Source organism: Ctenopharyngodon idella, chromosome 18 (genome assembly GCF_019924925.1).
Source record: "Ctenopharyngodon idella isolate HZGC_01 chromosome 18, HZGC01, whole genome shotgun sequence".
NCBI lineage: Eukaryota > Metazoa > Chordata > Actinopteri > Cypriniformes > Xenocyprididae > Ctenopharyngodon > Ctenopharyngodon idella.
In genome coordinates, this window is record NC_067237.1 from 14836758 (window position 1) to 14852897 (window position 16140).

Here is a 16140-nt window from a genome sequence, read left to right on the forward strand (position 1 = left end):
TGAACTGAACGCTGTAACGCGACTCCTTCCTCCGGCTCACCTGGACAGATAAAAGGAAGACAGCAGAGGAGAGGACAACACTCAAAAGACTCGACGGCGCGAAAAGTGAGACGCCAATTTAAGTGTAACCAGAGTGTGTGTGATCCTCCGGAGAGAAGAAGAGATCAGGATCTTATCAACACCTCATCGAAACACGAGCAGAGCCTCGTGGAGAAATACAGTGAGACGCTGAACTCACACGCTGTAAGACCAAGAGAGAAGATGCGCTCGGGTCACAGCCTGAGGTCACACAGAGCCTGTCAGAGGTCAAATGAAGATAGCAGCTCCTTCCAATTAGAATCAGTGCGTGACACACCGTCAGATCATTACTGCGACCATACGAGACCCTTCAGTTCAAAGCTCAGTTCAGTAAGGCAGGTTTTATGAATGTAAGTTTAAGACTTTTTCAAGACCTTTTTAAGACCAAGAAGGAACACAATACGTCAATATCTTCTCTAAATGTAAATGTCTAGACAGAAAAACTGAGTTGTATTAGCAACACTTCAGAGCTTGAACATACAACTTACAACAGATATCTATTAGTTTTTAATTAATCTGATGTTCTTCCTTAATATATTTGTCTTGTTTTCCAGTGCAATTGTCAAAAGATTCTTAAATCAAGATGCATTCACTGGAAATTACACAATATAAAGTCTTATTTTCTGTGAAACTGATCACAGTCTGTGCTTAAAACAAGAACAAATATCTGCCAGCCGGCTCGGAAAAACTTATTCAAAGGGAAACTCATTGACAGATATTTGTTCTTGTTTTAAGCATAAACTCACTTCGTTTTGATCAATTTCACAGAAAATAAGACCTCATATTCTGTCCTTTTGTATCTCCAGTAAATGCAAAATTTTTCTAAGACTTAATTTTACATTTGCATCTCAAGTAAATGTATCTGATGTTTCGATATTTGTAAGGGTTAATTAAGACTTTTTAAGACCCTTTTCAGACATGCAGAAACCCTGTTTGATTAAAAATACAGTAACAAATGTGAAATATTATTACAATTTAAATCAGCTGTTTTCTATGTGAACTTATTGAAATATGTAATTTATTCCTGTGATCAAAGTTGAATTTATTTGATTAAAAATAGAGTAAAAATCACAAAATATTATTATAATTTAAATCAGCTGTTTTCTATGTGAACTTATTGAAATATGTAATTTATTCCTGTGATCAAAGCTGAATTTATTTGATTAAAAATAGAGTAAAAATCACAAAATATTATTATAATTTAAATCAGCTGTTTTCTATGTGAATATATAGTAAAGTGTAATTTATTCCTGTGATCAAAGCTGAATTTTCAGCATCATTACTCCAGTCTTCAGTGTCACATGATTCTTGCTGCTCAAGAAACATTTCTGATTATTATCAATGTTGAAAAGAGTCATATTTTTGTGAAAACCGTGATTTTTCAGGATTATTTGATGAATAGTAAGTTCAAATGTACAGCATTTTTGGGAAACAGAATCTTTCTTAACATTATAAATGTCACTTTTGATCAATTTAAAGCATCATTTCTGAATAAAAGTACTAAACTTTTGAACAGAAGTGTCGATGTGAAGGTAGTTTTCCAAACTGAAGTGTGCAGGTGCTGCAGTTTCTATTGCGGTTTGTAATTGGTATGAAATTAAACTAGTTTAAATGATGTGTTCAATTTTTCCACCTGGTCATCTAGTGGTAAATATTGATGAAGCCGTTCACAGACATATAATACAGTATAAAAACAGATCTGAAATATAAACATTAGCACAAATATTTAAAGGTTTCCTTTTTTGTCTTGATAGTTATCCATAAAACAAGATATATTCACTTGAGAAGCAAAATGACAAGAATTTACATATTTCACAGAAGCCGCCGCAGTGATTGAGCCGCTGTCGGCGTGAGGTGAGAAGAGATCGACAGGACATTAAACAGGAAGTGCAGACGAGAGCGAACGGGAAGAAATGCGAGATGAAGAAGCATTTATAACGGCCGACCACCCAACACACGCAGCAGCAGGAGAGAAATGAGAAATGCCTTTCAGCTTCTAACATGTCATTTAAAATACATCCAGAATGTTATTTTGGACCGAAAACACATTTACACACAAAACCTCATCTTATAATCACAGATAAATATATAGGAACTGAGAATAAACTGCTGATTCGGGATGGAGCGGAAGGGCCGCCACCCTGTCTCTGTCTCCGATAAATCACTAGTTCCAGTCAGAGTGATCTGTTGTTTTTCTCTCACTCGCTCGGAGCGCTCCTATCAGACGTACGGTTGTGTGTTTCAGAGGTTCATTAATCACGCGATGAGACGCCGGGCCCCTAATCCAGTCCTGCAAACCCACTTCATCAGGTTTCTGAGGCCCCGACTGCAGGACCAAACGCCGGAGGAACGAGCCAACGGTGGACGATTCATCAAAACAGCTTATTTTTGAGCAGCGTCAGTTTCTGACGAGGGTCTTTTACTGCAAGAACGACACAAATAATCTGATATTAAACTAAAACTGACCGTTCTCTCGCCATTTATTCACAATCATGTTTTTCCAAACCTGCACAAAAGGAGATGTTCTGAAACTTAATGTGACTTTCATTTTCAAAATGTCACCTTCTTCAGAGCAAATGCAAAAATATTGAGATACTGAAAAACATCAAAATTTGGAAAAAATTCACACAAAAAAATATGCAATACATTTTACATTTTTATATTTAATGTCTATTTTAAAAAATATTTTTAAAGACATAATTTTCTCATCAAATGTAAATTTTCTCGATAAAGAAATTTCTGTATCATACAATGAAAGGTACAATAAAAATGTTTGTAAACAAATATTGCACAAATATTATTTTTTTGGTTTAATACTTTGTCCATTTCTCATTAACACTGCCATTGTATATTTTATATAACATGCATTATTTATTTTATATTTATATTTTATAACATTCATTGTTTATTTTAAATAATGCATGTTATAAAATATAAATAAATATTTAAAAATTAAAATAATTGAATAATTATTTTAAGAAATATAAATAAATATTTAATAAATAAATTAAATATATTTTAAAAATGTATTTAATAAATAAAATGTACAATTTAAATCTTTGTAAACAAATATTGCACAGAGATTGAATCACAGGAATATTTTAAATTATATATATATATATATATATATATATATATATATAAAACAAATATACAAATATATATATATTTAATTTACTTTTTTAGTCCACTTCCCATTAACACTGCTGTTGTATGTTTTATATTTATATTTTCAAATGCACAGTTTTAACATGTACAATCTAATAAACTTAATGAGATGCATATTCGTCAGTCACTCATGAATAAAACAGGTCAGATTTCTGTAATCGCATAAATAAACTGAATGTGATTTAAATACACAATAACCAGGTTTATACATTTATCACTAATAAATTCAATTTCATACATTTTAACTAAATTAATACTGAATATTTATGTTGATTCTTAGCTAATTGAATAAATGCATTATGAATATATGATTATTTAAATAAAATTAAAAAATAGTCAATAATAAACTGATTTTTTGAGTGTGGAAATCTTGCTCGATTCTAAAACTGTGTAATCCCAGTGGACAAAATTTTTATATCAGTTTCAATTCAAATCTTAAATTCAGGCCTGAGAGTTGGAAGAGTATCAGTTTATTTAGCTTTATCGCCAAGTTCGAGCAAGTGTGTGTTTCAAGTCACGATTAAACCAAAATAAATAGATCGTTTCTCATGTATTGTGACGCATTTCTGGGAAAATAATAAATGCAGGTTCTGTGCAATGGTTGTTGATTGGATGTTGAGATGTGGGCGTGGCTCTCAAAGGTGTATGCAGATGAGCGTGAGCTTGCAGGGGCGGGGCTTCAACACTGGAAGATCCAGTTATGACATTCTGATTGAACATCACACTTTCAAAAAATGATACTCATCACAGATTGTTGACAATAAGACCTACAACACGTGTTTAGAAAATGGATGAATTTCCATTAAACTGGAGCGATCTGATGAAGATCTGGTTCCTGCACCTGTGACACGAGACATCAAACCACAACTGGAGCTGCTGTTGTGTTCAGAAGCAGCTGTGTGACCTGCTTAACATCTCACACCTCTCATGTGATCAACACACTCGCTCGAGAACAACAAGAATCAGGGCGGACGACACAAACCTCCTCTGAAACCAGCGCTGGACAGTAACCAAGTAGTTTTACTTCATTTGTCATTTTGGGAAACTTTTACTACATTGCAGAGCATAATATCATACTCGTTACTCCACTACATTTCATAAAAAACATGTCGTCCCTCGTATTTCGAACTGAAGAAATCACAATCCAAACTGAGATGAGATGGAGATGTCTGATTATTGACCGATGAACCTGTGAAACTGATTCACAAATCGACTGAACGATTCATTCATGAATCAAGACTGAACCGACTGCAGCTGTTCTTGAATCAACAACTCACTGATTCAATGATCCGGTCAGAATGATCCGAGAGCTTGAATGGTGCAAAAAGCATGTTACTAATGCTAAAATTTAGTATTAATTATTGTAAATTAAAATCATATTTAGGTAATGACTGTCAGTTATTTGTGAATTAAAAATTAAATGTAACAAAATTAATATGTATATATAATAATAATAATAATAATAAATAATAATAATAATAATAATATGTATATAATAATAAAAAGAAAATATAATATAATGCAGTCTGAATAAACCCAAACAAAATTAATATAATATAATATAATATTAGTCTGATTAAACTTAAACAAAATTAATATATGACATAATATAATATAATAAATATAATATAACATAATGCAGTCTGATTAAACCCAAACAAAATTAACATAATATAATATAATATAATATAATATAATTAAACCCAAACAAAATTAATATAATATAATATAATATAATATAAATCTGATTAAACCCAAACAAAATTAATATAATATAATATAATATAATATAATATAATATAATATAATATAATATAATATAATATAATATAATATTAGTCTGATTAAACCCAAACAAAATTAATATGACATAATATAATATAACATAAAATAACATTATAATATAATATAATATAATATAATATAATATAATATAATATAATATAATATAATATAATATAATATTAGCCTGATTAAACCCAAACAAAATTAATATAATATAACATAACATAACATAACATAATATAATCTGATTAAACCCTCAAACCTTCATTTTTTATGATGGAAGACTGACTATTTTTGTGTGCTTTACAACAGCGTTTTTTTTTTATGTTCTTTGACAAAATGTGATTGAAATTTAAACGACATAATTAATCAATAACAGTGATAGGCCAATTTATCGATCAGCCCTTTTTACTTTATACTCAAGTACATTAAAAATCAAATACTTTTGTACTTTTAGTCAAGTAATATTGAAAATGAGTACTTTCACTGGAGTAATATTTTATTAGGGTATTGATTTGTGTAGCTCGTCCCCCACTGCAGATCTGATCCTCCTGATGAGAAACACTTCAACTGCTCTGAAGCTCCAACACAAACACACAGAACATCAACCACTGTGTGATCAAACTACAGCACCATGTGTCTTTCGATACTGCTTGATACGGGCCTCAACCCTGACGGTCTGTTGAAAACAGCTGTTGAAACCCCACACACACACACACACACACACACACACACACACACACACACACACACACAGTTCCTCGTATTAAAGCACTCAACACAGAAGTGAGATTCTGTGGTTTTCCTTCCTTCCCGTCTCCCCAGAGTCACAGAGAGACGTCTCACGTGACGTCGCAGGGATCTTCTGCTCTGTAGACGCAGTGTGACTCTCTACAGCAGAAGTGATGACTGACTTAAACACCAACGCAAACGTCTCAGAACAGAAAGTGAGCGCTGATGACTGACAGACTGTCCTCAGATCGCCCATTAAGACGTCTTACAGACACACAATGTTTTTGACTCTCCAAAGCAGAATTTATTTGATCAAAAATACAGTAAAAATGTGAAATATTTTTACAATTTAAAATATCTGTTTTCTATGTGAATATATAGTAAAGTGTAATTTATTCCTGTGATCAAAGCTGAATTTCAGCATCATTACTCCAGTCTTCAGTGTCACATGATCCTCTCGGCTCTACAGCACAGTGTAATGTGTCTGATTATAGCACTGTGTGTGTGTGATTTTGTGTTTAAACACTTCGTGCCCTTCACGTGTGTGAACTTGCTGCAGGTCAATCCCCTCATCGCCCCGCGGCCCCTGACGGGCCCCTCCACATTCACACAAATAAACACATCCAGATCTTCAGGTTTCAGTCCAGACATGAAGCATCAATCACACGGGCTTTACACTAACAAAACACACACACACACACACACACGTTCTTGAGACATACATGTGTGCACATGCTTCAGAACACACACACACACAGGATCTGGATCTGACGGACTCCTCTATCACACAGAGACGCTCAAGCGGTGAAATTAATCAGCAATTAATCATCAAACTCTCTCACCTCGTTTCTGCATGAAGGTGAAAAGGTCGTCGAGGAACTCCTTCCTGTGCGGGTCGTTATCCAGCTCATATAACTATCACACACAGAGACACATTTTAATCTTCATTCACATAATCTTAATAATTTATTAAATTATTAATTAAATTGATAACACTCCACAATAAGGTTCAAACTACATTAGTTAACGTGAACAAACAATAAAAATACTTCTAAAGCATTTATTCATTTCAACAAGTATTATTTTAGTATCATTGAGATACTATTATAGTTTTTATTAATAGTTTGAATGAGTTTTTATTTTTATATTTTCCGTGTTTTAGTAATTTTGTTGCGTTTTTGTCAATTGTAATCATTTTTTTTTTTTTTTTTTAATATGTCTATTTAGTTTTTATTTGTTTTTATTGCACATCAAGTTGAACTAAATAAAAAGTAGAAATTTTTTCTTTGGCAACAAGCTGAAATAAAAAAAAGTTAATATATATATATATATATATATATAATTTTATTTCAGTTAATGTTTATTTTATGTTTTATGGTTTTTGTTTTAGTTAACTATAATTTTAACATTTACTAATACTTTATTAATATCAAAATTTGTATCTTAATATTATTTTTTGGACCTCAACAATAAATAGTTTTTTTTTAAACTATCGTTCACAAAGATTAATAAATAATACTGAAACAAATGTATTGCTCGTTCTTTATTATTGCTTTATTAATGCATTAACAAATGTTAACTAAAAGGACCTTATTGTAAAGTTTTACTATTAAATTGGTCAATTAAAACACAGATTTCAGTAAATCATATAATAACTATACAAACGTGTGGATGAACTCACCTTGGCGAAATCTCTGGAGGCTTCTCCTCTCCCACGAGCGCCATCCACATCATCCGGCCAGGACACGCCGCCGTTCTGCACACACACACACACACACACACACACACACACACACACACACACACACACACACACACAGGTGTCAATTAACAGGAAATAATAAATAAAGTTCTGTGTCTTCCTCCCGTAACACCCATCCTCCCCTCACGTCCTCTGACCTCCAACACACACATGCAACAGGCAGCCAAGTTCATGGACTTCATCTCAGAGATCTGCTCCAAATGCACAGAAAATAACATAATTTATTTCCTTTATATTTTAGCATTGATGTGTGAGGAACAGACATGATCGAACAGAACTGAATCAACACTGAAATGAATAGCAACACTATAATCTCGCAGCAGAATTTGAACTTTTGCATCAGTAATTCTCATACTTTCCTATTTATTATTGTGAAGCTGCTTTGAAACAATTTCTAGGCGCTATAAAAATAAAGGTGACTTGACAATATGTGAAGACAAATGCATCAAACTACAGAAGATTGTTTTGACGTGACTCTGAGGCTCCTGAACAAACACTGACTGTTTCCAAACACTCTCTCTGTCCCGCAGCAGCTTTAAAGGCATTATGGGAGTTAATCGCTGTAAAACTAGAGTTGCTGTGAATTGTTGCAGTATTGTTTATTGCCATATCAGCTTCACTGGCTATTTGATACAGATTCAACACACAATAAATGCAAACATTTTATGAAATTCAATCTAAAAAAAGACTAAGCAATTTTGTAATTGGGTCATTGACGAATAAGGTTTTTAAAAGTGTAAAAAAAAAACATAATGGAGATATAATTAATTTCGAAGTTTTATTAAGTGTTAACAATGAGATTATGTGGTTTTTATAAATAATTAACACTGCTTTTGTCATTTTTTACAAGATGGACAAAATTGTCACCAAAAAAGTCATTTGGTTTAACAAAAATTTCAGTTTTACCGAATGACACTTTTGGTTACACCGAATGACGATATTTTCAAACAATGCTAACAGGCTGATATCTAGCTAGCTAGCAAAGGACAATCAAACATTTTATATTTAGTACAAGTTTTTAAAATATTACAACATTTTCCATGTTTTATAGCGGTTGTACCGAATGACCTGATGTTTCGGGACATGCGTATGAACAAGTGAAAACATTAATTTTTCAAATAGTTAAAAGAGAGTTAGTTACTTTGCTTTCACGACCACGTGGTCATTTGCAGGTGTCTGAATGATGTCACATCCTGTCACATGATACTGACCGCATGACTTGATCCAAAATGGTCCCTTTATATTGGTTACTCCGAATGACATCAATTAAATTAATTTTTCTGGACATTCTTTCTCATAAGAAAGCAACGACTTCTACACATGATTTTAATACCATTTTGCACTATGTTGATATATGATGATATAAAATCATGCCAGAATAAAAAAAATATATACATTTATTACATTTTAAGATATTTTAATCAAAAATGAAATTATTGTATTGACCTTTGGACGGTTAAACCGAATGACCTTTTGACACTTCAAAATCTTTAAAATAACTTTATATGTAGCAAAATATAATTAAAACCTTTTGGATTCAATAAAAGAGATCTAGTTGTACTACCGTACATACTTTGGATGTCATATCTTTGTTTTTTGACAAAAAAAATGACCCGCCACGTCATTGACCCAAATAGATAATATGATTATTTAAACGTACTTGTACAAAAAATGGTAAATGTTTTTCTGGGTCAATCTTACAAAATAAGTGCTTCGAAAGTTCAAATATAGATTTTCTGATAGAAATTGCGATTGCAATAATTTTTTTTTTTTTTTTTTTAAATCAGGTTTTCAGTGCTGTGCATAAAAAAAAATAAAAAAAACGTTACTTTAAATAAAACAAACGTTAACTGAAATAAAATATTAAAAAAAAAAAAACTTATTTTAAAAACTTTGAAAAAAATTACTTTACTTCATTGTACTAAAATAACTAAAACTGAATTAAAAATGAATAGAAACTATACAGACATAAAAAAACTAAAAATGAATAATAAAAATGGAAAAAACATAGCAATACTACAAAAACTTTAATATTAAAATGAAAACTAATTAAAAATATTAATTAAAAAAAAGATAAGAGTACTGAAAACTGATCCCTGCTTCACCATAATATAAAATCATCAAGTATTAAACTAAAAAAGGGTCTAAGGGCAGATGATTTCATAAAACAAACCAATAAATGCTCTGAATCATAAAATAGTTGTAATTAAGAGCAATACAGATGCAAGAAATGTTTCCATTCTCTCTTCAGTCTCCTAAAAACTCAACCCGATCCTGATTTTCTCCCTGACAGCTCTATTGTTTCTCCCGTCCGTCTAAATCCGTTAGCAGGTTTACAGTAAGCGGGGGTTAATCATATTACCGCGGGACGCGAGAGGATCGCTGACAGCTACATAAGAGTCAAAAATAACTCTGATTTCTGATGCTCTCGGACACGTTTCACTGGGTCACAGAGAGATCACACAAACCAGAGCGAGACCACAAAACAAAAGAAAACCACACGTCTACTTCGGACCAGCAGAGGAATCAGAGGGAGCGTCACGTCTCAAATATCAGACCAATCTCTGAAATCCAGACAAACTCGCTCCGCACGCTTTGAGTTTGGAGCTCCATCAAGTTGAGTCATAATCCTCTGTTTTTATATCATTCATTCTCTCTTTCTAGAGCGTGTGAACGTATAAGATCTCCATACCTCTGGGATTAAACCATCGAGGGCTTTTAAAATGAAGATACCGAAAGGAAAGTTTGTTAAGAACCAGAATCTGGAGGATATTAAGATATCTTTAATACTTCTTGAGTCACAGGCATGCAAACTTGAGGCAAAAAGTGCTTTTTCCCATTTTTCAACTGTCACCATTGGCATATAATAAAACAAAGATTGCTACAGTCAACAGATTTTACTAATAGATCTACCAATCTCTGCATAAAAATAAAATAATGACTTTATAAAGTCATTTTTACACCCTCTAATTTGGCTCCAAATCTCAGGTGAAAATTGTCATTTTGACCCCCTCTACAAAATAGTGGATTACTCAGTAAATATACATCTGTGACATTTAATATTTTGGCTTTCATCACTATTTATGTTTGTCTTTCTACAGAAAAAAATATTAACAAAATCAAAAATTTGAGCCGGGGAACTCTGGATGTGTTGAGACGGAAGTGAACGTAAACACTAGAGAAAGTAAACGCGTGTGTATCAGTATATTGGATCAGTGCATTCGCTCTTAAAGTGACAGCAGCCTAATATTCCTGCTGCTGTCTGTGTTTTAGAGCATGACGGTTGCAACGCCAATGTCAAGGGTTTAATTCCCAGGGAATTCATTAACTGATTAAAAAAAAGCCTTAAATGCAATGCAAGTGTCTGCAAAATGCATAAACGTAATCAGTTGATCAGTAAGGGGAATGCTGAGAGGGTTGAGAAGAAAAGCTAATTTATGGGTGTTTATTTGAGCATTGAAAAAACCCCAAACAGCATGTGTGGCTCTGGAAACCCCCTTGTCGGGGTATTAAAGTGAGTCAATTTCAATCCACATCAAATAATTGGACCCGCCCAGAATCATCTGCACAGAAAACACGCGGGTTTATCCGATAACGGCTGTACGAGAATCACTCAATCACTCTAATCCCACTGAACGTGTGAACGAGAACATCAACAGAACGACTGCAGGAGCCAAAACAAACACAACCAGATCAAACAGCAGCATTTGTTCAGAAGATTCACTTCAGCTGAACAACATTCCTCTAACCCTCCCCCACTGACACACACACACACACACACACACACACAACTTCAACTACACTCGTAAAAATAAAGGTCCTAAAAACTGGTGTCTATTGTATGACAGCATGAGGACGCACCTCCTCGAGGCTGTGAAGCAGTCCTGTTATTCAGGTTTTAGATTCTGCCTAAATATGCTGTTCATATGCGACCACTTCACAATAGTAAAATGACAATGTGCCAAAGCGATGGATCCCAATTTCAGGTATTTCAACGATCACTCAAACAATGTTTTCAGGTTATAAAGACGCAGCCTTAGGCAGTTTTTCACCATCAGCACTGGAACAGGTTCCTGAGAATCAAACATGAAGAACTCAAATCATAAAACCACAGGAGAAGCATTGATGACAGTCATATTCCCTCAAGATGCTCGTTCAAATGTTTAATCGATATCAGCACACGGGGTTGCGTTACACACGTCTCTCTAAACTGCCCTCCGGCGTGAAGACGCTTCGGTGTTTGTTCGTTGTTCTCCTGAATTTGCATCGAAACATCAGTGAAGTGCTCGCGTCCAACACTCTATATGGGCACATCATATGCTGCTCAATGCAACAATTACACTGTGTTTTTTCTGAAGTTGTACATAAAACAAAGATTCTTGGAGTACATTTTACAAGAAAATGCTATTTCTTCAAAATTTTATGTTTAATTTACTTGCTGATGTTTTGCACTCTTAAAAAATAAAGTTCTTTATTGGCATTGATGATTCCATGAAGAACCTTTAACCTCCATGAAACCACTCAAGGTTCTTTAGATTATTGATATGTTCTTCACACTGAGAAATTTTTCTTTTAAGAACTGATCACTGAAAGGTTCTTTGGGGAGCCAAAAAAATGGTTCTTCTATGCAGTATTAATTTCGTTGATGAATAATTTGTCAATTACATTTTTTTCACTAACAAAAAAAAAGAGACAATAACTAAATAAAGACCAGATTAAAGACAAAAACTATGACGAAAATCTATTGACCTTTTCGTCAACAAATAAAAACGAGATGAAAATGTTAGGGAGGGATGATTTGGGAAGAGATCCAGCATTGATGTCCTGCGCACATCTGACCGGTAACGTGCTGATCTTCCCGGCAGGACATAAGTTGGTATACACTTGCGGCATGTCTTATAAAACGTTCAAAAATGTAAATGTCTGAGAGAAAGAGAAGAGAATATGGATAAATGTGAAAAAATGTGACGACGCGAAAGAGAGCTCAATGCAGTCAGTTTTTCTTTGCGCACACAGAAAGCCGCCTCTCAGATAGCGCACAAGTACTGAACTGAGCTCTTTCACGTCTTTTTGCGCTTGAACAGACAAATACACACAACATTGTCAAAATGTCTGTTTTGGTGAGTATTCATGTAAGCACAGTCGGTTATGTGTTAAGTGAATGTAAACAGTTGGGAGAATATCAGATGTGTATCAGTGTATTGGATCCGTGCATTCAGTCTTAAAGTGACAGTAGCCTAATAAACTTGCAGCTGTCCGTCATTAATGTTAATCAAACAACAAAAGAAAGAGAAAATCACTCAATGTTCTTGACTGAATAACTTTAATAGCTTTAAAGGAGTGGTTGATTATATTCACTTTTTTAACTTTAGTTAGTGTGTAATGTTGCTGTTTGAGCATAAACAACATCTGCAAAGTTACGACACTCAAAGTTCAATGCAAAGGGAGATATTTTCTTTTAAAGAATTCGCTGTTTAAGGACTACAACAAATGGCTGGTATAACGAGCTTCTTCCCAGGTTTGTGACATCACTAACCCTAAAATTTACATAAACCCCGCCCCCGAGAACATGCAACAAAGGGGGCGGGGCCATGTTGGGCTCCTTTAGAGAAGAAGAAAAGTTGTTGTAGTAGAGTGTTGTTGTCATGCCGTCATTTTACGCCGGACTGCTTCACAAACGAATGCTTGATTTGCACAAAAGATTAACATGACGGCACATGCTAGTTAATGAGTTGAATCAACTCCACAGCAACTATATAAATTTATCCACTAACCATTCAGAAACGTCTAAAAGTTGTAACTTCTTCCCGAGTCTCTCCATCAGTGTCGACTCCGGTTTGAACAACGTAAGGCTGAACACCGTCGTCATTTTGGCTGCGTGAGATTCTCCAGCTTTGTTGTTGTTGAGCGACCAAAGCGCGAGCTGTTAAAGCTCCGCCCTCTTCTAGAAAGGGGGCCGGGAGCAGCAGCTCATTTGCATTTAAAGGGACACACACAAAAACAAGTGTTTTTGCTCAAATTTGACAAGCTATAATAAATGATCTGTGGGGTATTTTGAGCTGAAACTTCACAGACACATTCTGGAGACACCAGAGACTTATATTACATCTTGTGAAAGGGGCATTATAGGTCCACTTTAACAATAAGATGCACTAATAAGCATACAAATAATCACAGATGAACAACAGAAAATTAAGCAAAAACTTTCAATACGAAGTAATCTCTATTTTTGCAATGCATCACAGGATTAAAGTTTCTGCAAAACAAGGCATCTTAGAAGGCTTAATTAACTTCATGTGATGCCTTAAAATGCTGCCTATGTAGGTAGCTCACTAGATTTTAGAACACAGCCCATGATAAGAACGTGAAAGCAAACATATTACTGCATTAAACAACAATAAAACAATGAACGATCCCCGTCCCGACACACACGTGCATGACTTGACATCTGCTTTTAAGTTTGGAGGAAGTGGGTTGTAGTGTGCACTGCGGAAGCAGGTTGGAACGCAGCCCATTTATTAGCAGCAGTAGTTATCAGCTCATTCATTTAATACCGCAATTACTGAGTTGAGTCACAGATGAATATCAATAACAGAACTGTGAATACTGTTTACACCACATCTTTGTTTACCAGCGACAACCAGACAGACAAATTTGATTTTCCAAATGAATCTAATTTGACAAAGAGATTACACCAACCCAACCCAAAAATCAAATAAGTTAAACACAATTGATAAGCCAAATGAGGGGTGTATTAATTTCCATATAGTAAAAAAGGACAAGCCCAGATTTTGCATAACTAGTCTTGAAACGTGATCCATTTGTGGCCAGCTGTCTGCGGCCGGCGCTGAGCCTTCGGTTATTTCTGGTGAGGCGACTGTTGATTTCACGACACAAACGGCACGCGGTGAAGCGTCAGAGATATTTCACCTCTCCTTCGCTGCAGGTAATTCAACACAACGCCAACGACACGAGAAGAGGTTTTTCCTGATTGTGCCAGAAATTCAGGACCTACAGTCTTCCACCTTTCAGTTTTCTGTTACGGAAATTCAAGAAATTGACTAGATAAAACATTTAAAGTATATTATATAGAGGTTGTTGTGATGGATCATTTTACACCGCCAAAGACTGCAAAACAAAAAGAAAAAAGAAAAGAAAGCAGTTCAGAAGTTAATAACAACATTACAAACTATGATACTGAATAAATAAGAAAGTAAAAAAGAAAGCAAAAGAAGAAAGAAAAAGAAAACAAAAGAAATCATCAGAAACATTTAATACTTTTGAATCAACTGAAACATTTAGTTACTTTGAATCGACAATAATTTTGTTCTTTTGAATCGACGAACATTTAGTTTATATACACACACACACAAACCAAACAAATTTTTATTTATTGCTATGATAGCATTGTTTGTTTTATATTTTTTTAATTTATATAAAACTAAATATAAGCTTTTGGCTGTAGATTTCATGTGCGGCTCATTATCTGTAGACGAGGTTCTAGTGATTCACATGATTTCACTCCGTCTATTGAGTGACGGATTACATGACATCTGCTGCACGGTCACGGCAAAACCCTGAGCAAACATATGCAGAATAAGAGCGATCGCATGATTGGACTCTAAAGCTCTTGCACTGGTGTGCGTCACATATGCATCGCTCTTATTTGCCTGTTAAATAGTTGTTCAAATCTCCAACATTCAAACATCAGCCCACACATGAAGCACGAATGTTCAAAGACGACAGACAATGAGGACGAGACCACCGACAGCTGGAGGAACCTGCTGATCCGGCTGCGCGTCTGCAGAAATAACATCTGCTGAAACACACGATTAACCCCAACTACTGAAACACACCGATCACTCGCTCCAAACAAACACTTACATTACTAACACAAACTACTGAAACACACCGATCACTCGCTCCAAACAAACACTTACATGACTAACACACAACAGGCTTCAATTACAAAACACATGTGCTTCTGCTGTAAACTCAGAATAAATGTAACTAATATTTAAATGTAACTAATATTTAAATGTAACTAATATTTCTAAAATGTAACTAAATGTTTCTAATGATTCAAAAGAACTAAATATTTGTCGATTTAAAAGAACTAAAAGTTTCTGATGATTCAAAAGAACTAAATATTTGTTGATTCCAAAGAACTAAATGTTTCTGTCGATTCAAAAGAACTAAATATTTGTTGATTCAAATGAACTAAATGTTTGTTGATTCAGAAGAACTAAATGTTTCTGATGATTCAAAAGAACTAAATATTTGTTGATTCAAATGAACTAAATGTTTGTTGATTCAGAAGAACTAAATGTTTCTGATGATTCAAAAGAACTAAATGTTTGTCGATTCAAATGTTTGTCGATTCAAAAGAACTAAATGTTTCTGTCGATTCAAAAGAACTAAATGTTTCTGTCGATTCAAAAGAACTAAATGTTTCTGTCGATTCAAAAGAACTAAATGTTTCTGTCGATTCAAAAGAACTAAATATTTCTGTCGATTCAAAAGAACTAAATGTTTCTGTCGATTCAAAAGAACTAAATGTTTCTGTCGATTCAAAAGAACTAAATATTTCTGTCGATTCAAAAGAACTAAATGTT

At 34.0% G+C, this 16140-nt stretch overlaps 1 protein-coding gene across 1 annotated transcript in view; it reads right to left on the reverse strand.

Annotated features, from left to right (window-relative positions):
* LOC127499677 (AT-rich interactive domain-containing protein 3B-like) overlaps window positions 1–16140 on the reverse strand; it is a 47221-nt gene that overhangs the window by 12464 nt on the left and 18617 nt on the right. Inside the window, exons 3-4 of the mRNA XM_051870143.1 lie at window positions 7445–7519; window positions 6606–6678 (exon numbers count right to left, since the gene is read on the reverse strand). Coding sequence (XP_051726103.1) covers window positions 6606–6678; window positions 7445–7519 — 148 coding nt within the window. The remainder of the gene's footprint in view (window positions 1–6605; window positions 6679–7444; window positions 7520–16140) is intronic.